We start from the raw sequence: 20850 nt of genomic DNA on the forward strand, positions 1-20850 counted from the left end.
GCGCGTCCCAAGATCGGATCTTCCGAACATCCCAATTCAGTCTTCCGCGGGAAGGATCTTCCATTTACAATCGTCATTTCTACTTAATTAAAACGGGACCAATTTGATTAAATTTACAATAGTCGATCTATTATAGTATCCTGAACATTTGCATAATATTTTTTTTTTTTGTAGAATCAAAGTTCGGGGAGAAAGTAGCTTTGTTTTATAGAATTGTTTATCAACAATTATCTTGGAATTGCTTTCGCTTTTTTATGAATAAATTTTAGTAATAAGTAGACATGAAATTTACTTTTTAAGAACTTTACTCTTTGTTTAGACAAATTTGTCAACAAAATATGATGAAATTTTCAGAATTTAGTATCTTGAAATTTTGTAATACAGATTTTTTTGGTAAAATTTTGTCCTTTTTTAAAAGACGACTTTATTAAAGAGATCGCTTTTTGTGCAAATGCCCAGTAAGATTTCAATTTAAGCTGTCAAATTGCCATGACTTCGCAGCTTGGATTACAGCTTAGCTGCGACTCGAAGTCACAGCTATCAAATGCTATGACTTGAGACTAATGAACGAGGTGTGATCCAATTTTGAGATCAGAGCTCAGAGCTATGTCTGGAAATCATAGTCGTAGTTACAGCAAGTTACAGCTTGTTCTATGAACCGGGCAATTGTTGGCAGGTAGAATGATTTTTATCCAAAGACGACATTTAAAAATTTGAATTTCGCGCAATAAGTACGTACAAAAACTAATTATACTTCACAAAAACAACAATATTTTTGGGTCCAATTATTTCATAATAATATATTGATGAGATAAGTTTGTTTAATTATCCCAAAAATATTTAAAACATCCCTGGTCCTTAATAAACTACTGATTCAGCCGGCAGTCCTAACATCTTCCAGAAAATTCCGTCTGCGTGTTGTCATTACAATAAGGATAGAATTTTCTTTTTGGAAAAACTTTATTACATTCTTACGTCAATTGAAAAAGACCTGAAACAGTTAAACACTGGGTCTGTCCTAGTATACGATTTTTGGACCCCCCCCCCCCCCCCCCCTCCTATCAATTTTGTACATGACCATTTATTTTTCAGCAAATTTATTATTATTTTTTTGTTTGTTATTTAGGGTTAGGTTAGGTTAAGACACTTTCTTGGCCGAGCGCTGCGGCCACGGGTTAGGTTAGTTAAGACACTTTCTGGGCCGAGCGCTGCTGCCTGTCAGAACCATGTAAAAAATTGTTAGGAGGGGGGGGGGGTCCAAAAATCGTTCTCTAGGAATATACCTAAACACTTTTCTTTGAAGATCTTTTAAAAAGATTTCAATTAAATTGTTAATTCATTTAAAAAGATAACAGTTTATTAAGATAGAGTGCTCAAGAACAACTACTATCCTTGTTTGTTTTAATTAAAGCTTTGTTAATATTTTTCATTTCTATTACAAATTCTAATATTTCAGGTGTGGACTAAAATATAAAAATGGCTGAATATCTAGCAAGTATATTTGGAACGGAGAAGGACAAGGTTAATTGCTCCTTCTTCTTCAAGATGGGTGCGTGTACGCACGGGGAAAGATGTTCAAGGTAAGCAATAATATGGAATATAATTTCCGACGTTGCCCGTGAATAAAAAATATCTGAAAAAAATTTATGATTTTTTAGCCGACTTTACTCATAAATTAAATCCGGTTCGGTCCAGCCGTTTAATTTTAAATTGGTATGATTTTTACGGAAAAATTGTTTTTCAATGGTTCATAAGGTTTGAACTGAAAAGCGTATATTTAATACTTAATATACTATAAAGAAAGGAACAAGAGAATTTAAACAACTTCTCCGTAAAAATTACGCCAAACCTAAAAATTGCGGATTTTTATTACAATTTTGCGAATTTTAGGCGATTCTTTGATTCAATCTTAATAAAATTTTTGATTTCGATAGAAATAATTTATATACTCGTTTTTGCTTTTCTGAACTTCTGATTTTGAGTGAAGAAAAGGTTCGACGATTTTCTTTTGGCCCATTGGAGAACCAAAAACAATTGGAATCAAATCACACTTTTTTTGACTCACATGTTTTGTTTCAACAATTTATGACAATTTAAGTTCATTGATTTTGATGTTTTAGGATTCATAACAAACACTTCTCCTTCTATCCCCTTTCATTCTTATCCATGTCATCCCCTTCCCTATCTTCCCCTTTATTTTTCCTATAACCTTTCCCCGCTTTTTTCTAGGTTGCACTTCTTCAGCTTATTAAAGAAAGGAATATTGGATATTTTGCAATTTTGCAAATTATTTTGCATATTATTAAAGTAGAGCCCAAGGGCTTTCCAAAAATGTATCAAATGTTGTCGACTTGTATTTTGGGTAAACCAGACGTCAGTCTGAATAGGGTTAACAAAGACTGGGCTCCGGACAGCTGCAGGGGTGTATATTTTCTTAATTAATCATTCCCCCCTTTTAAAAAGTCATTTATTTTCCCCAGAAGTTACAAGTTTGTTTAGAGGTTTTTCACTGAATAGGAGAAAATAAATGATTTTTGGGGGGAAATAAGTGATTTTTGGGGAAAAGTATCAAAGAGAATGAAAAATTTGATGTCCCATGTTTCACCACTGGACAGCTGACAGCTCCATTCTGAAGTTTATCCATCTTTCTAGTTCAGACAGATGACTGCTCCTCCCGTCTGTCAAAAATGTATTCTTTACAGCTAAAGGCTCTCATCTGTATCTTTACAAGACAGCTGACAGAGTTCCGATTTATTCCATTATACCATATCTGTCATGTTTATATTATCTGTTTTAGACAGCTGATGGTTCTCATTTGTCTAATGTGACAGACGAAGAGATGCAGGAGCATTATGACAACTTCTTTGAGGACGTTTTTGTCGAGTGCGAGGACAAATACGGACAGGTTTGTAGATTTTTAGGACTAATAAGTCGTTAATTAAGGACGGATTAGTACTTTTCAAGAGAGCCGGTTTGGTAGTTTTCAGGACGAATTGGAATCTTTGTTAATACGGCTTGGCGGTTTATTGACAGATGATTTTTAAAATTAGCTCATTTGATCAGCTTAACACCACCGTTGAATATAACTGATGTATTAAATTCAAAATAATGAATACAAAAATTAATTTAGATAAGTTATATGATTTGAAATTGATTTGAAATTGATATGAAATTGATATGAAATTGATATGAAATTGATATGAAATTGATATGAAATTGATATGAAATTGATATGAAATTGATATGAAATTTATATGAAATTAATAAGAAATTGATATGAAATTGACATGAAATTTTTATGAAATTAATAAGAAATTGATATGAAATTGATATGAAATTGACATGAAATTGACATGAAATTGACATGAAATTGACATGAAATTGGCATGAAATTGACATGAAATTGACATGAAATTGACATGAAATTGACATGAAATTGACATGAAATTGACATGAAATTGACATGAAATTGATAGGAAATTGAAATTGATATGAAATTGAAATGAAATTGATAGGAAATTGATATGAAATTGATATGAAATTGATATGAAATTGATATGAAATTGATATGAAATTGATATGAAATTGATTTGAAATTGATATGAAATTCATATGAAATTCATATGAAATTCATATGAAATTCATATGAAATTCATATGAAATTCATATGAAATTCATATGAAATTCATATGAAATTCATATGAAACAGCTTAACACCACCGTTGAATATAACTGATGTATTAAATTCAAAATAATGAATACAAAAATTAATTTAGATAAGTTATATGATTTGAAATTGATATGAAATTGATATGAAATTGATATGAAATTGATATGAAATTGATATGAAATTCATATGAAATTCATATGAAATTCATATGAAATTCATATGAAATTCATATGAAATTCATATGAAATTGATATGAAAATGAAATTGATATGAAATTGAAATTTATATGAAAATGAAATTGATATGAAATTGAAATTCATATGAACTTGAAATGAAATTGATATGGAATTGAAATGGATATGAAATTGAGATGAAATCGAAATTGATATGAAATTGAAATGAAATTGATATGAAATTGAAATTAATATGAAATTGATATGAAATTGAAATGAAATTGAAATGGATATGAAATTGAAATGGATATGAAATTGATATGAAATTGAAATGGATATGAAATTGAAACTGATATGAAATTGATACATGAAATTGATACGAACTGAATTTGAAATTGGATTTGAAATTGGATTTGAATTTTTTAAAATTATTTTTAAAGGGACTGTAAGCGTAGTTTCAATTGACCTTCATTAATAGAGTGGCTGTCCGATTTACAAAGATACCCTTTTAACCTTGATCAAGGATTTCATAGATATTCTTATTTATTTAGCGGAAAATTAGGTGTCAAGAAACCGCGCGAGTGTACACTAGCACGGAGAGGGTTCCGTTGTGAATCATACATGCCTTTTTTTTACAAATACACGTGTAGGTTGAAGAGATGAATGTCTGTGACAACCTGGGTGACCACCTGGTTGGAAATGTGTACGTCAAGTTTAAGAGGGAGGAGGATGCCGAGAAGGCAGTCAATGACCTCAACAATAGATGGTACGATCAATTGAACATTAAAAAAAAATGTTGAATGTGCTTCTAATTTTTTCACAAAATAAGAATATTTTTTAGTCTATGAGAAAAATTAAATGAATTTTATTTTTCAAAGTTAGATGAATATTATTTTTTTTGACTCATTTTTGGTCCAATTAATGAAGAAAAAAAAATTAGTTTGAATATAGTATTGAAATATAAAGTTCCATACTTATCCTTATTTAATGCTTATAATATCAGAGTTCACTGTTGCCCTTCTGACCTCCAACCGCAGGAGAAACAGGGGTATAATTTGATTCACCCGGGGTATAATTTGATTCACCCGGGATATAATTTGATTCACCAGGGGTATATGTTAATTCACCAGGGGTATATGTTAATTCACCAGGGGTATGTTAATTCACCAGGGTATGTTAATTCACCAGGGGTATAATTTAATTCCCAGGTATAATATGATTCACCCGGGGCATAATTTGATTCACCTGGGGTATGGTATGATTCACCAGGGGTATAATATTATTTACCAGGAGTATAATTCAATTTACCAGGGGTATTTTATAATTAACCTGGGGTTTAATAAGATTAACCAGTCACATAAAATATCACTTACCAGGGATAAAATATTCTTTACTAGGGAAAAAATATGACTAAATTTAATCGATTCATTGGAATTCCATCCCCAATCCTCGCAAAAAAAAAAAAAAAAAAAAAAAAAATAAACGGCTTGCGGCAGTAAATTCATGTTCAAAGGGTTCTCTTGTAAATCTTGTAAATCTCTTGTAATCTTGTAAAAACATCATTAAAAAAAGATTTCCTCAGATTGTTGACTCGTATGACATTTTTCTAGCTTTTACCTTTTCTAGTTAAGACCTCTTATAGTTTTGACATTTTTCTAGCTTTTACCTTTTCTANGAGAAAATGCCAGGGTTTGTTAGGGATAGGAGTAGAGACATGTTAGTGTTTTGACCTTTTTTGAAATTAGACCGTTTTTAGTTTGGACCTTTTAAGCTAGTTTTAAATCAATTTCAAATTATATTCAAACTATTTTCTAATTTTGACCTTTCGTCCCAGGTTTGGCGGTCGACCCATCTATGCTGAGCTGACCCCGGTCACGGATTTCAGGGAGGCCTGCTGCAGACAATACGAGACAGGAGAATGTACAAGGTAGGGCAGTCAGTTGTAAATTGACAAATTTGTTTATTGTCTGTTACTTCTTGTCTTGATCAATTTTCAAGCAGTGTTTGTAGTTGTTGAGGAGTTTTTCTGTAGATTTTACTGTTACTTTTAAAGGGACTGAAAGCAAAATTTAACTACGGTACCCTTTACACCTCTGTCCGGTCAACAATGAGGTATGCCCTCATTTGTATAGCTGAAAACAAGTAAATCATGGATATCTAAAATGTTCATGATTGACTGTGGTGTCAAGGTACCGCTGTGAATCGTATATTTCATTATGTAAGTTGAGTTCTTTAGGTCCGGTTTCTGTAACTTTATGCACTTGAAGCCGATCAGCCGAAAGCTCCGCCACGAGCTATATGGGCGGAGTATGAAGGGAGGCGGAGCCGAGAGGACCAGAGGCGATCTTGTAGATCTTAAAGTATAAATCATAGTATTTCACTGGGGTTTTATAAAGTTTTTTTTTAGAAATCTTCGGACCTTAAAATACCAGATTTTTTTATAATTTCACTATGGCGAGGCTGATAAGGGGGNAGAGACAGGTTAGTTTAGGGATAGGAGTAGAGACAGGTTAGTTTAGGGATAGGAGTAGAGACAGGTTAGTTTAGGGATAGGAGTAGAGACAGGTTAGGTTAGGGATAGGAGTAGAGACAGGTAGTTTAGGGATAGGAGTAGAGGCAGGTAGTTTAGGGATAGGAGTAGAGACAGGGTAGTTAAGGGATAGGAGTAGAGACAGGGTAGTTTAGGGATAGGAGTAGAGACAAGGGTAGTTTAGGGATAGGAGTAGAGACAGGGTAGTTTAGGGATAGGAGTAGAGACAAGGGTAGTTTAGGGATAGGAGTAGAGACAGGTTAGGTTAGGGATAGGAGTGGAGACAGGTAAGGTTAAGGATGAGACTATTTAATTAAACAAAAAATATGATTTAACAATATGTGATATGAAAATTTGATAATAAAAGGCCAAATACGAAATGTCCATGATTCAGTTTAAATAGAATTTACGATTTAGAAGTAAATTGATAGATTAATGTATAAGCAATAAGCGTTCTAATTAGATATTAGATATTTTAAAAAGAAAATCGAGATAAAATATTTGGTTAATAAATTAAAGGGTCTGTGTAGGTACTTTCTAGTAGTAATCGTTGCAATAATGACAATGCCTGATTCACAACTGAATCTTTAAAAAATTTGTCTGATCAATTATGAATTATATATCAAGGTTTATAATTTAAAATAACTAATGATGTTTAAAAGTGACTTGCGCATTTCTGTTGCAGGAGGACACAGAATTATAAACTTTTAGATCTAGAAAAACAATCTTATTTTCATATAGAGATTTCAAGCGTACTGTTGTCAATCGGGAATTGCTATCTTGAGGGTCGCTGGAAATTTTTCAGTCAAGTCACTAAACTTTTATTTTCATTCAGGAGGCGCAGCAGTAGCAGAGACAGGAGTAGCAGAGATAGATCCAGCAGGGTTAAAGAGGAAGATAGGAGCAGAAGCAGGAGTAGGGAGCGGGGAGGACGATACTAGAACTGTTGATTACTAGAAAATTAGCTGATTACTAGATCAACTGCTGAGTAATAGAACCTCAACTAATTAGTAGAACAATTCAGCTGATTACTAGATCAATTGCTGATTAATAGAACATCAACTAATTAGTAGAACAATGCAGCTGATTACTAGATCAACTGCTGATTAATAGAACATCAAATAATTAGTAGAACAATTCAGCTGATTCTTTTATTCAGCTGATTACAAGTACTATTCAGCTGATTAATACATTTACTTTTTTATTTGTTCTTGATAAATGCGGAAAAACATTTTAAAAATTCCTACGGGGGGAGGGGGGGGGGGTTACCATTTATCGTGTGACTTTTGATGTTTAAATAATGTACTCTCAACCTTTCTTAAAATAAACACTGATTGATATATTTTTATTTTCAAAGTTAAGTCTAGCTTCGAAATTTTTGCACCGAAATTGTGAGGTTAAAATTTCTTTTTCTCCTGAAACGATTTTTTGTTTGATTTTTCGAATTATCAGGATCTAAGCTAAATTCGAGAAAAAGTTTATATATTTAATGTTCGATATTGCAAATGCAAATAAAGTAATTTATAAAACCAATATAAAGACTTATTATGAAATAAGTAATTGTTTGATTTATTCGTTCCGTCTTCAACCTAGTCCATTTTATATATTATCTATTCATAATATTTTAGTTTTTGAACAAAGCTTAAATAACTGTTGCCCATTTCCACAGATTTGAACCTCTTCCCATATTAATTTTATTAAACCAACTGTAACACTGTCCAGCTAGTCCAACGTAACATAAAATCTACAATTCTAACAATTAACGATTTATCATAGTCATGTGATTAAAAATCCGTAATTAGAAAATCCCGGCCTCATTTGCAGCATTAATTCAAGTGTACAACGTCGTTATAAAAATTGGTCTGGTAGATAGCAGAAAGAACAACTTTATTATAAATATAGTGTCCCAACATATTCTAGATCGTTTATAGCTTTAAATTAAGATTTAAAAGAAAGTCAGAAAATAAAGAATAAATTAATCATTTCAGCTCATATTGTATAAGAAAATTAAAAATTCTTAGAGAAAATGCCAGGGTTTTTGAGTAATGTGCTTATTTTGGCGTCAACGCGTTTTGAGATAATGAGATAATCTAATATGATATGGGACGCTTGGGTAAGTTAAATCCCTAAATTTTTAATCCTAGAAAGTGAGAATATATTTTCTGGCCATTTATACAACAATTGTTTGGGGTTTTTACTAGCTTGTTAAGTCTTTAAGTTCGTGCACCCAATTAGAACATTATCGTTAGGTGGGATCGGAGGAACCAAGGTTATAGTGCAAGGAAAGTTAATTGCAGTTGCTTATACTCTGCGTACATATTGAAACCTGTTCTCTCTGGGCGGAATTTGTAAACAAGAATAGATGCATCAGTGTTCGTTTAGTATCCGAGGAGGTTAAAAGTTTAAGTTTTGATAATTCACATATTAGTTTCCTATTACTAGAATATTTCATTGATTTTCTATGTGTAAGATGGATCCATGTCAAGAATAGACATCCGTCTTGTGTTTACATTAACGCCCAGAGACAGTGCACTGCAGTACAAAAGATGCGTACACCTCTGAAATAGCTTTCATTGCGTTATAACCTTGGGAGGAACCATATATTGATCTCAAAGAAATGATTGAATATTGACAGATAATATATTGCCCGATCAAAACGAAGTGTGAACCCGAATAGAAACCATAATCTGCCACACACAAAAAAATGAATAAAAACGATAATTACTTTGAAAAGAAAAATTTTCAATTATGTTTTTTCGGACACACTTACAGAGCGTCCCATATTATATTAGATTATCTCCAATCTTTAACACCAAAATAAACCCTTAATACTCGAAAAACTTTTCATTTTCCGCAAGAAAATTCTTGTATAAGACTTATGTTATTTTTTAAAATGATTCATTCTAATAAAATTTTCTAATTAGTCCCGAAAATCGTAATTTAGACCCGTTCTCGGTCTAATATGATGTGGGACGTACCCTGTATATATCTCTGTATCTCCTGTATCCTTGGCGGGCTTTAAATTTGAAACTACGACGACATATCCAAATATGAGTTTGTTCCCATCAAAAATTTAAATCCCCCGCGCAACTCGTTGTAAAAAATGCCGCAAATTTCAAACCGGTCACAGCTCTCACGCAATCTGTTAGCAGTGCAGATCTCGGTTTAATATTTTTTTATTGAAGGTTTATTCTTTTCACCTTATTATGTTCAATTACATCAAAGAAGTAATCCATATTTTGTGATTTAATTTAAATAAATGATATTTCCGCCTTTCCGAAGACCGTATATCTTCAGAGGATTGAATTCCAATGAACCATCAAATGACTCCATGTGAATAATACTTTTTGTGAAATTCCAAAAAGTGCAAGTTTACACAGGTTATGCGTTAAAGCTGCAGTTCTAACATGCACATGCTAATATTTCGGTGAAGCGCCCTTTGTTATGTTAATTTATATTCTGTCTCCAATTAATTTGGTGAAACGCCGTTCTAGTCTTCTTTCGATATTTTTCATAATTTTCTTTCATGGTGAAACACTGTATATAAGGTTTCAGAATTAATTGGTCAAAGGAAATTTCTAAGAATTTAGAAAATGAAAACTCTTGCTACAGCAAATATCCTAATTGAAAAATGTTATTTATATTTTGTCTACATTTAATTTGGTGAAACGCGGTTCTAGTCTTCTTTCATTAGTAAATATACTCTTTCTCGTCCTTAATAATGGTCTATCTTATGTTTCTGTAAAAGACTAAACTCAGCTTAAGTCAATACATGGATCTCATATAACTAGTCCTCACATAATTAACCTATCTTGTTTTAAACACTTTTCGTTGGAAATTCAAAACGAGATAATAGTGGTTACTTACTGGTGAATCGCCTCATCTTCTTTCAATTTTTCCAATTTTTGTATTTTTGGCAATTCATTCTGGTCCACGTCAAAGTTTCTGTTTCTGTTCCTTCCTACATATTCTAAATCGACCTTTATATTACAACCTAATGCTTTAGCTTCAGAAAATATACAAAAAGGTCTTTCATTGAAAACATTTTTTTCGTTCTATAGTGTTCTATTATTTATACCCAGGTTTAAAACACCTCTCGACGTTAACATTTCAAGACGAGATTCCATTGGTTACTTAATGGTGTATCGCCTTATTCCTTTATTCTCTTATTCTCTTATTCTTGTACGATATTCGCATCTTGTTCTCTTAATATTTTTATATTTTCGTATTTTTTCGTATCATCTTCATAAATTCTGCCTTATGCTACGTGTTGCAAATCGGCCTTTTTTTGATTTGAAAAAGTGAAAATGTTTTTCTCAATCCCTACGAGCTCTCATTATATGTTGCCAGTTTACTTTACTTTACTGTCTTTACTGAATTTACTTTACTTTAAAATTAATACATGAAAACTGTGTCATTTATCAAATACTTATGATCTATACATAAATAAATGATACCCTATGTAAAATAATAAAATCAAAATGTACGTATTCTTGATATATATATAACGTTTACTTTGTTAACTATGTATTTTTTGATCAATAAAAAGATTTGAATAATAAAAAAAACTTTTTGTGAAATCCTTGTTAATTGAAAATTGATATATACAGGTCGTGGTTTCTTTGAATCGCATTTTCTACTATGTTGCCCAGTAATATATTTGAGAGGGTACCGTTGTCAATTGTCATCCAATTTTTGAGGTTGGGTCTTTCCTAATCCTAGCGAACGATTTTTGGACCCCCTCCTCCTCTCCTATCATTTTGTACTTTACATAGATTTAAAGTATTTTTTGTTTCAAAATAAATATTTACTTTGTATGGTAATTTCCTAGTATACGATTTTTGGACCCCCCCCCATATAATTTGGTTCTTATAAAATTTCTTTTTATAATGCATATAGTTCATCCCTTTTCGATATTATTGAAAGTACATTGGTACTGTGAAACAGTAAGACAACATTATGTTATCTTATGAGTTGTTGGATGTTATTTAAAGTAAATTAGGCATTACTAGTGGCTTGATTAAAGTAGGTCTATGTTTATTGCTCTTTGCTCAATTGTTGTGTTTCCTGTTAATATATTCAAGAATTCTGCTTGATCAAATTGTAGAAGTTCAAACTGAATATCCAGATTGTTGAAAGTATTTAAACGAGAAAATAATAATTTTATAAATTACAAGGTCTTGAAAATGTTTGACTATATCTTGTCCTGTGTTCAAAATGATTAACAAATGTTGAATGGAGTGGCAATGTTTGAAAAATATTTTTCCCCAGGAGGTTGATTCAAAAGCGGAAACTCAAGCCAAAGCTCCCCCTTCCAGGTAATTTAAACTACTGTTATGTTGTTATATAACTAGGTTTTCGGGGCGCTCCGTGCTCCCTTTTTTAGCATAAACTTTTAAACTGTTCCTCTTCAAGCTGCTGTATTTGATTGAAAATCGTTTTTCGCCGATTTTTCTTTTTAAAATTTGCGCATTTTCATTAATCACGAACGTCGTGGTCATTACACGGGCCAAGTTTTTTTTTATGATAATACATCATAAACCTTTCCCTAGGGTCTTGTGAGTTGCCACAAACAAATTTGGACCAGATCGGTCCGTTTTTACGGTTTCGGATGCTGACAGACTAATGAGCAAAATTTATGTACAGAAGAAACATTTTCTTGTACACTAGCTGTTTCTGGAAACTAAACTTTTACAATAAAAAGTCAACCAACTTAACTAAGGAATTGTTATGTAAAAAATACTCACGTGGTGCTGTCTTTAACTTCTTTACTTCTAACTTCTAACTTAACTTGTTATTAGGAAACGCGGAAGGCAATCTATTGTTGAAGGCTCAGTGAAAAAGTTGAAATTGGACTTTCGTCATAATCGGGGATTCGGCCACGTTCTCACACTAGGACAGGTGATTCGTCGACGATTTGTTTTCAAATACATTTTCTATACTTTTGACGACCTAACACAGATTTTCCTGTTCTTATCGGCGAATTTTCAATTTCGGGAAAGTTTTCAAATGGCGAAATAAATAATATTTATATGTTATTTTCTATAATTTGCGTAACACTAAGGATATTAGGTTAAATCCGAGAAAATGTAGGAAATCCACCTAGAGATAACAGGGGTGTATATTTTCTTAATAAATTATTCCCTTTTTGAAATTATTTTGGGTTACTTGTTTTTTTTTACGGGTTTTATTCGCTGAAATGGGAGAAACTGGAAAATAAATAATTGTTAAGGGAAACGTATCAAAGGATGAAAAACCTTGCCTTTACTTTTTCGACCTCACATCTTCAGGGGGGGGGGGTCAATTCTGAATATTGTACCCCTTAAATTTTATTATCCATTGAAGTAGAAAAGTTGTGACGTAAATTACGAATTAATTCTATCTGAATGTTTAGGGAGACACCGGTCAGCTTGGTTTAGGCGAGGATATCCTGGAGAGAAATAAACCTGCTCATGTTTCCTCGATACAGGTCAGCAATCTTCAGAGAATAGGAGATTTTTTTTTATTCCATGCCCCCTTTCGCAATAGCAAGATATTAGTGTATATGATCCGAAACATTTTGACTCTGGATCCGAATCCAAAGGGAAAAATAAAATCCACACAGGAAAAACTTTTGATCTCAAAACCGAAATCAGAATTGTTGAAAGAAAACCGTGGAATTTTCAAAATTTCCTTTACCCTGAATGTTAGTTTAAATTGCGTACAGGTTTATTGGCATTATCGTATTTTCAGTGTTACGAATTTTAGATAAAACACTGATAATTGATTGTTTCTTATTTTACATTTTGTTCTCTCCCCATATACTCAAGAGATTCAATATATTCGTGTTTTGCTTGGATCAAATTTTGCTAATCGAGAAGCCAGTATTCATTATCAATTATAGCGCTTCGCGAGTAATACTCGAAATACTAATTTCTGAAGGGAACGGGGGTTATATTTTATTCCTTCCCCTGTTCTATTTTTAACATGCTCATTTACCAGGATGCTGTTGATGTGGTTGCTGGAGGTATGCACACAGCAGTTCTCACCAAAACTGGGGAGGTGAGTGGAAACAACAGTTTTAAAGGGACTGTGCACGCGTAACCTCGAAGTAACCCTCCATGCAAAATTGACTGTTCCCAATTTACAAGGGTACCATTTAAACCTTCTATCTATAAATTTTTTCTTGTCTGTCTGTTTGTTTGTTTGTTTGTATCTCTGCTGCCCAGGTATATATCTTTATTATGGTAAGGCCATCAGCTACCTTACCGCTAGTATCTACTCTGCTGCCCAGGTATATATNAAATTTTTTGTGAAAATCCGCGAATTATTTTTGTTTTGTTTTACGATGTACACAAAGAGAACATGTTCACAATTAATTTAGAAGATAGGCGCGACATAGCGCACTCTAAGGCTAGTAATGCTAAAGTTTTTCTTACGCAAAAAGTGTTAAAGTTTGATAATTTCTTCATTGCTTCTAATAAGCAAGAAATGCACAAGTCATTTTTGCAGAGAACCCGCGAATTAAATTAACATTTTAAAGAAACAAAAACATAGATGTCTATTTCATACTTAATCAGACAAAGCTAACTTTCGAATGGGGAATGCAAATGACCTAGTTCTGTCTGCACGAGCAGTTTTTTTGGATTGATTAGATTAATTGATACTCGAATAGTTAACTTTAAGTTTGTTCATTGATTGATTGATTGATTGATTGATTGATTAGGTGTACACCTTCGGGTGTAACGACGAGGGATCGCTAGGCCGTGTCGTTGAGGAGGAAGAGGAGTGCTTCATCCCAGGAAAGGTTTGATTTTAATTAATTTATAAGAAGGATTGTTTCATGTGTAGAAAAGTATTGGACTGCAAAGACGACCGGAAGAATACGACATTTTAAAACTATCATAAGTTCGATTAAGTATTCTGCCGAAAATATAGTCTTTTTAATGTTTTTAAAAGTTTGGACAAAGAAAAAAAATTACAGTTACAGGAAAACCTAAATTTAAGGAGACAGGCATTATAATTCCGTACTGTCTTTTCTTAAATCCTATTCTTTGTGGGCCACCCTGTAAACCCCTGATTTGAGCACTGAAACTAATATATTAGAGCGAAATATGTTTTAATCAGCTGACTGCAGAGAAGTCGGTCAAACTGCCAACTAGAGATCAGTTCATCTGACCTTTCAGTAAATTAAATTATGTTAGGTTTTCAAATGATATTATAATACGGTGAATTCATAATACGGGAGATGAGATTTTTGACAAGTAAAATATCCATTTTAAATTCGATCTTTTTAGAAAAATAATTTCATCCGTGCTTAGGCTTCCTGGCTCCGGATCCATGGGGCAAAATATCAACCAAAACTTTTTGCTCTGAAAATACATCTTGAAAAATGAGAATTTTATAAAATGTCCTCTCTAGATCCGGATCAACCTTTTTTCAGGGCGGATTCCGAACCCGGATCCGCATCAATATGAAATGTACTTATTTGTATGATGTTTTACTGGTAAACTAAACATTTGAGGTGAGCCTGGATGGTAAAATTGTTCAATTGAGCGCGGGTGACTCTCATACTGCGGCACTGACTGAGGATGGCAGGGTTTTTGCTTGGGGTACATTCAGGTTAGTGAATACCTGGTGGTTAACTTTCATGGAATATTCTTTTTTAAAGTTTTAGAGAGAGGTGGGAAGCCTTACTTTTTTTTCAATGACATTACAGTAGATTTTCTTTGGGTGAAAATTAAATTGATGGTAAATTTGTTTTAAACAAATATTTTATTTGGATTTTTACATGATCTTCTAATTTACATCCCTTGTTTAATTATTTTATCTAAGAAATCAATTAATTTTTCCCAATGCAGTGAATAAAACAAAAACGTAAAAAATGATTTTTTTATTCACAAAAATAAACTTAAATAAACTTGTGTGTTCAGGGATAGCTCTGGACCTATTGGACTAACTAAAAATGGAATTCAGAAAACTCCGGTAAATTATATATTTCTATTTATTGCTATATTCTTAATGGGACTGTCAGTTTTAAGTGACTAGTTCACAGCGACGCCTTTAACTTTTAGCATTTTTTAAATTCGGTGATGGTGATGGACCAATCCTCTGTAGAGTAAAAAAAGTAGATGTTAGTTCCCCATTTATTGAAAATAAATTTCGGTCTGGGTTGAACCTCGTCAGTTCTAACGATATAATAACCATCAAAATCGATAAAAAATATTTGATGTTTAAAACCACAACAAAATAAAAAAATTTGGATTGTCAAATGGACATAAGGGAAACGAACTCAGATTATGAGATGGAAAAAGGATAATTTGCAAATATTCACTTTTAAAAAAAATGTTTTATGACAATTATTATTCCTTGAGATTGTTTCTTCACAAAGATTAAAAACAAACTGTTTAAATGTATGTGTATAAAGTAGTGGTGGGGTCGATCTAATTCTAGGTTGCGAGGGTCGATTTCAAAGCGAAAATTTAGTTTCCCGGTTAAATCGTCCAAGTGCGGGTAAACGGCAGGAGTAACAATTAGTAACCTGAGCAGTGGGCAGCGCTTGGGTCTTCAAGCTTGCGTATATTTCCTATGTTTCTATCTATGCTAACTTATCTTTCGTTTATCCATCTTTTTTTAAGCTTTTCTATCTTTCAGATTCTTTCTTTCTTTCTTTTATTTATCCATCTCTATATTCAACTACGTATTCTGGAAGGGATCTCCATAACTAGATATCTAGTGGGTCCGACCATATTTCTTTCTTTCTTTTTATCTTTTTTTCTTTATTTCTTTCTTTCTTTCTTTATTTATTTATTTATTTATTTAATTTATCCGTCTATATATTCAGCTACGTATTCTGGAAGGGATCTCCATAAAGAAGATATCAAGTGGGTCCGACCATATTGCTGCACTAACTGTGTCAGGAGATGTATATACGCTAGGAAACGCAGAACAGGTAAAGCTGGATACATTTATCAAAAATATTTTGTATGGGATGTTATGTTTATACTAAATGTACAAGTTCAAACTAATTCCTGCAATTTTGCATTTTTCGTCTAAATTCGTCAATTGTAAAATGACCCGATATCCTTATTAGTCAGGAGTGTATATTTTCCTAAAATTGTATTAGGGAAAGAAGTAGATTTTGAGGATTATAAAAATTATTTCCGAAAATTTGAGAGAAAATTAAAAGTTAGACATTCTATAACAAGTTTTTTCCTATTTTTGATATTCCTAATACAACAATACAAACACTAAAATTATGTTTAGGTCTTCACTACTGATTTACGGGGGTGGGGGGAATGCTTTTTTGAACAATAAAATTAGAACCCCTTGATTTAGGGTCAATTGGGCCGAGTTCCGGAGAGATTCTCACACAGAGGAGGCAGACGAGGTAATGTTTAATGGACTGTTCAAGTAGCGTCATGTCTCCCTCAGTTCATATATTGGTGTGTCCGATCCTTAACAGTACCCTAGAAACCCTATCCTGATCAAGGATGAAAAGGATTTCCTTAATTTTATCGCTGCGCTTAAAATTTATTATTTTTACTGTGGTATCTGTTTGTTTTTAACTTGGTGACTTTGACGAGCAAATATCTTTAGAAAGAGCTAAAAAGGAAACAGATTTGTCAGTTGATATTACTGCTTTGGTTCCTTTAAACATGTGGTTATTGTTTTTGTTGTTATGGTTATTGCGTTATTATTGTTATTTCTTGTTATTGTTATTATGAATAAAGTGTTATTGTTATCATGATTAAAGTTAAAATGGTGATATTGTTATTTCTTGTTATTCTTATTTTTTCAAATATTTTTTTATTGTTTTTCTTAACATTATTATTGTTATTTGTTGTCATTGTTGTTATCGCTGTCATTGGTTACTGTCATGGAAATAGGACGTTCATGAAAGTCTGATTTGATTTGAATGTTATTGTTGTTATTGATGTTATTTTTATGATGAATATCATTATTAGGACTGGATTATCTTCTGACCCCGGATAAAATTCATGCTAAAGCTAGATCTACAGTTTTCAAGGACGTTTGGGCAGGAAGCTATAATACTATTGTTAGAAGTACAGCGGTATGCTTTTTATTTATTTTTATTCATTTCTTTTTCCAGTTGGTTAGATGGAATTTTGTTCTGTTGGTAATTCATGTTGTTAATCTTTCTAGCCTTTTTTAACATTAAATTGTTTCTTTGATTTTTTTATTCCTTGATTTATTCCCTCATTAGGTCATCATTTCTTTTATTTTCCTGGATATGAATCCCTAGGAATACGAATTGATTGATAAAGTGATTGATTGATTGATTGATTGATAAAGTGATTGATTGATTAGGATGAGATTCTCGTGATGGGATTAAACAATTATAATCAGATGGGGTTAGATACAGGACTTCTCTTCTTCATGCCAACGAGGTAATTAAAAAAAAATGATCAATAATTAGATTAAATTAGATTGTTAATTTTTTGGTGTAACAGTAAGTAAATAAAGGCGTTATCGTCCCAATTAATGTTTAATTCTTGCATTTTTATCCATTGTGACAGTACCACTCCTTGCTGGGCGTGAGTGTGGAGGATGCCTTACTCCTTGGTCTAATATAATCATAATTAAGGGTTTTCAAGGGATATATATTTTCAAGAATTACCCCCTCCCCCACCCACTCCAATATATCATGATGCGCTGAGTGGGGAAAAAGGTTAAAACTGGACATAAAAATAGAAAATAAAATATTTCCCCAATTCAGCGAACAAAACCCCAGAAAAGTTCCAACATCTGGGATAAAAAGATTTTTTAAGTGAGAAACCCCACTCTTCTTGTTTCCAATTATTCGGGGTTTTTATCTTCACAGGTACAAGTTGAAAAGAAAGAAAATAAAATAAAATATGTGAAAATTGTTAGATCTGATTCTTTGGTCGCGAGTAAGGTGGATACTCTAGTTCTAGGCCAACATCATACTCTGCTCATTTCAAGTAGTCAAGGAGCAGTTCACGCTATTGGAAGGTAAACCGTCAAATGGTTCCATTTGAAGAGTGGCATGTCCGATTCACAACATAAACCTTAAAAGCTTTGTCTGATAAAGAATTAAAGAGCTCCACGTTATTTATATTGAGTACTTCCAATTGTTGTTTCTCTTCACTTTTTGCTTTAGAAATAGTGATGAAAATTTAAAACTTCCACTACATGCTTCCACATTAAAAGATAACTCAAAAGGGTACTGTTATGAATCGGCGCTACGACATCTGCTCTAATTCCATTTGCTCCATGGTCATTTGCTCTAGTTCCATTTGCTCTATTAACCATTTGCTCTATAGCTCATAGATCACGACGTTTGCTCTATATGTCATCTGCTCTATACGTCAATTTATCTATGACATAACACGTCATTTGCTCTATAAACATTTTTATGACTGTGATGGTCAAATTGCTCTACTCAACATTTGCTCTATAAATAAACACGTTATTTGCTCTATAAACATATTTTACAAGTATCTAATCATATTAAAACTATAATTTTACATTTTACAATTCTTCTTACAGTTTCATTATTCCGCCAACTTCCTGGAGATAGTTTTGTTTGTCTGGTATTTGTGCATAGTGTGAGACCAAGCTAAATATAGTTTTCACCACATATTAGGCTTTTTTACCCCTCTTATTATTGAGCAGTCTCTCTGTCATGTTGAACTTTGAAGAGCTGATTAAAACTGCAATTTGCGAATTTTCCCAAAAAAATCCCGCATTTCATAGTCAAGTTACGCTTAGGAATTCCAATAAAAGCTATTTTATAGTGTATTTTTAGATTATAGAGCAAATGACGTGTTTAGTCATAGAGCAAATGAGGTATAGAGCAGATTGAATATAGAGCAAATGACGTATAGAGCAAATGACTTCATAGATCAAATGGAACTAGAGCAAATGACCATAGAGCAAATGGAAATAGAGCAGATGTCGTAGGACCTTATGAATCAGGCATACAGATGCAGTCCCTTAAAGGCTTAAAAAATATATTTACCCAGACTTTGTTACGTCTTAAAATAAGATATTCATCATGTGCTCATTTCTGTGCTGTCTAATTTTGTGGCATTTTTTGGCTTTTAAACGAAGAAACTTGAAAGCCAGTTAAAATATATTTTTCGGTTTTTGAACAGAGTTTGAAAATAGGGCAACTTAATTTTTGTTTGTGTAGATCTGAGTATGGAAGGTTGGGATTAGGAGAAGGGGCAGAAGACGCCAAGGTAAGGCTATTATCTATATTTTCATTAAAAATGTTTTGTGGATTTGTTTAAAGGGAGTGTTCGCGAAAATGAAAGGAGGTATAGTGTTATCCCTTATTGAATTCTGCTGTTGCGTCTATAAGGAGTAAATCCTGAAAAACACTAAGTGCTTTATTATCTAATAGCCTAGACCCTATATAAATTCACTTAATTGCGTTATTCTACTTAAACCGTTAAATTTAAAGCTAATCATTCAGATAATACAATCAATATATGTTGGATTCAATTTTGGGCTTTTTAATGTAGTTAATATTTCAGTCGTCTTAGTCATCTTTGAATTTACATTCCCTCTTCAACCAACTTTCACATGCATGATTCTTGAAACAATAACCACAAAATTCTCCTAGTCCTGGCATTTCCAAAAGGTCGTCTGCCTTTTTTGTTCTATTAGGAATTTCGTTGAGATTTTACTATTATTAATTAAAACTAAAATAGTCGGAAGTCTGAACGAAATTTTTCAAACCTCCGGTAAAATTGAAAGAAGAAAAAAGACAGAAACCATTTTAGAAACTCGAGAATTTCACTTAAATCAGGTTTACAAGTAATTGCCGAAAATTATTTCAACGGTTTAAGACGACCTTACATTCGTCTTGCTAATATCGTGTGTCGTGGGACACCCTGTAGGAGTCGAGTGTTACTTTAGAGAATACTAATTTTAGGTTCCTGTACCAGTAGCAGAGTTAAAGGATATGAAGTGTGTAGATATTGCCTGCGGTACAGCTGTATCCTTTGCTGTCACAGACAAGGGTAAGATCTTAAATGTTTTCAGGGATGTATATTTTCCTGAAACGTCATCCTCCCCTCGTTTACATTTTTTGGGGTTTGTTCCTAGATTTTATGCTTTTTTGAGGGGTTTAGTCGCTGAATTGTGGGAATTTTAATTTTTTTTTCCCTAGAGCATAAAATCCAGGGTGGCCAAAATGTACGGATTGTACGGATTTTTTATTTTTAACCCTAAAATTGTACGGATTGTACTGATTTTTATCCTGGAAATACACCGTTTTTTTATTTTCACTCATTTCAGCAAATTTTTCATAAATTTCAAAAAAAAATTCTCGTCAAAATGAAGTTAGTTTAACTTATTTTCTGCATTCTAAATAATATTAGATTGATTAATGTTTCAATTGACAATCAAAATTCATTCATAATTTTCGAGATATGTCCAAGAAGTGTTTATTTGAGAATATGTTCCATAAGTACTTATTTGATTGCTTATTCAAGAAGATGTTC

The 20850-nt window shown here is 32.5% G+C and overlaps 2 protein-coding genes and 1 long non-coding RNA gene across 3 annotated transcripts in view; all 3 read left to right on the plus strand.

Moving 5' to 3' along the window:
* The first annotated feature begins 1434 nt into the window (after window positions 1-1434).
* LOC111712195 (splicing factor U2af 38 kDa subunit-like) lies at window positions 1435-6228 on the plus strand. Its single transcript, XM_023486740.1, is given in 6 exon segments — window positions 1435-1580; window positions 2121-2168; window positions 2743-2905; window positions 4494-4609; window positions 5678-5770; window positions 6080-6228. Coding segments are annotated over 6 exon segments (654 nt in total). The 5' UTR covers window positions 1435-1476; the 3' UTR covers window positions 6210-6228.
* A 365-nt stretch (window positions 6229-6593) lies between these two features.
* Window positions 6594-8360, plus strand: LOC111712203 (uncharacterized). Its single transcript, XR_002767406.1, has 2 exons — window positions 6594-6632; window positions 7209-8360. It is a non-coding gene; the product is annotated as an uncharacterized LOC111712203 (long non-coding RNA).
* Window positions 8361-11608: 3248 nt separating this feature from the next.
* LOC111712196 (regulator of chromosome condensation) overlaps window positions 11609-20850 on the plus strand; it is a 12031-nt gene continuing 2789 nt past the window's right edge. The window contains exons 1-14 of the mRNA XM_023486741.1: window positions 11609-11691; window positions 12175-12274; window positions 12768-12842; window positions 13355-13414; window positions 14079-14159; window positions 14877-14974; window positions 15286-15337; window positions 16197-16304; window positions 16691-16742; window positions 17320-17426; window positions 17684-17763; window positions 18248-18349; window positions 19533-19581; window positions 20280-20367. Of these exons, the coding sequence (XP_023342509.1) occupies window positions 11609-11691; window positions 12175-12274; window positions 12768-12842; window positions 13355-13414; window positions 14079-14159; window positions 14877-14974; window positions 15286-15337; window positions 16197-16304; window positions 16691-16742; window positions 17320-17426; window positions 17684-17763; window positions 18248-18349; window positions 19533-19581; window positions 20280-20367 (1135 nt within the window). The remainder of the gene's footprint in view (window positions 11692-12174; window positions 12275-12767; window positions 12843-13354; window positions 13415-14078; window positions 14160-14876; window positions 14975-15285; window positions 15338-16196; window positions 16305-16690; window positions 16743-17319; window positions 17427-17683; window positions 17764-18247; window positions 18350-19532; window positions 19582-20279; window positions 20368-20850) is intronic.

The sequence above is a fragment of the Eurytemora carolleeae genome, unplaced genomic scaffold (genome assembly GCF_000591075.1).
Source record: "Eurytemora carolleeae unplaced genomic scaffold, Eaff_2.0 scaffold495, whole genome shotgun sequence".
In the NCBI taxonomy this organism is placed as follows: Eukaryota; Metazoa; Arthropoda; class Copepoda; order Calanoida; family Temoridae; genus Eurytemora; species Eurytemora carolleeae.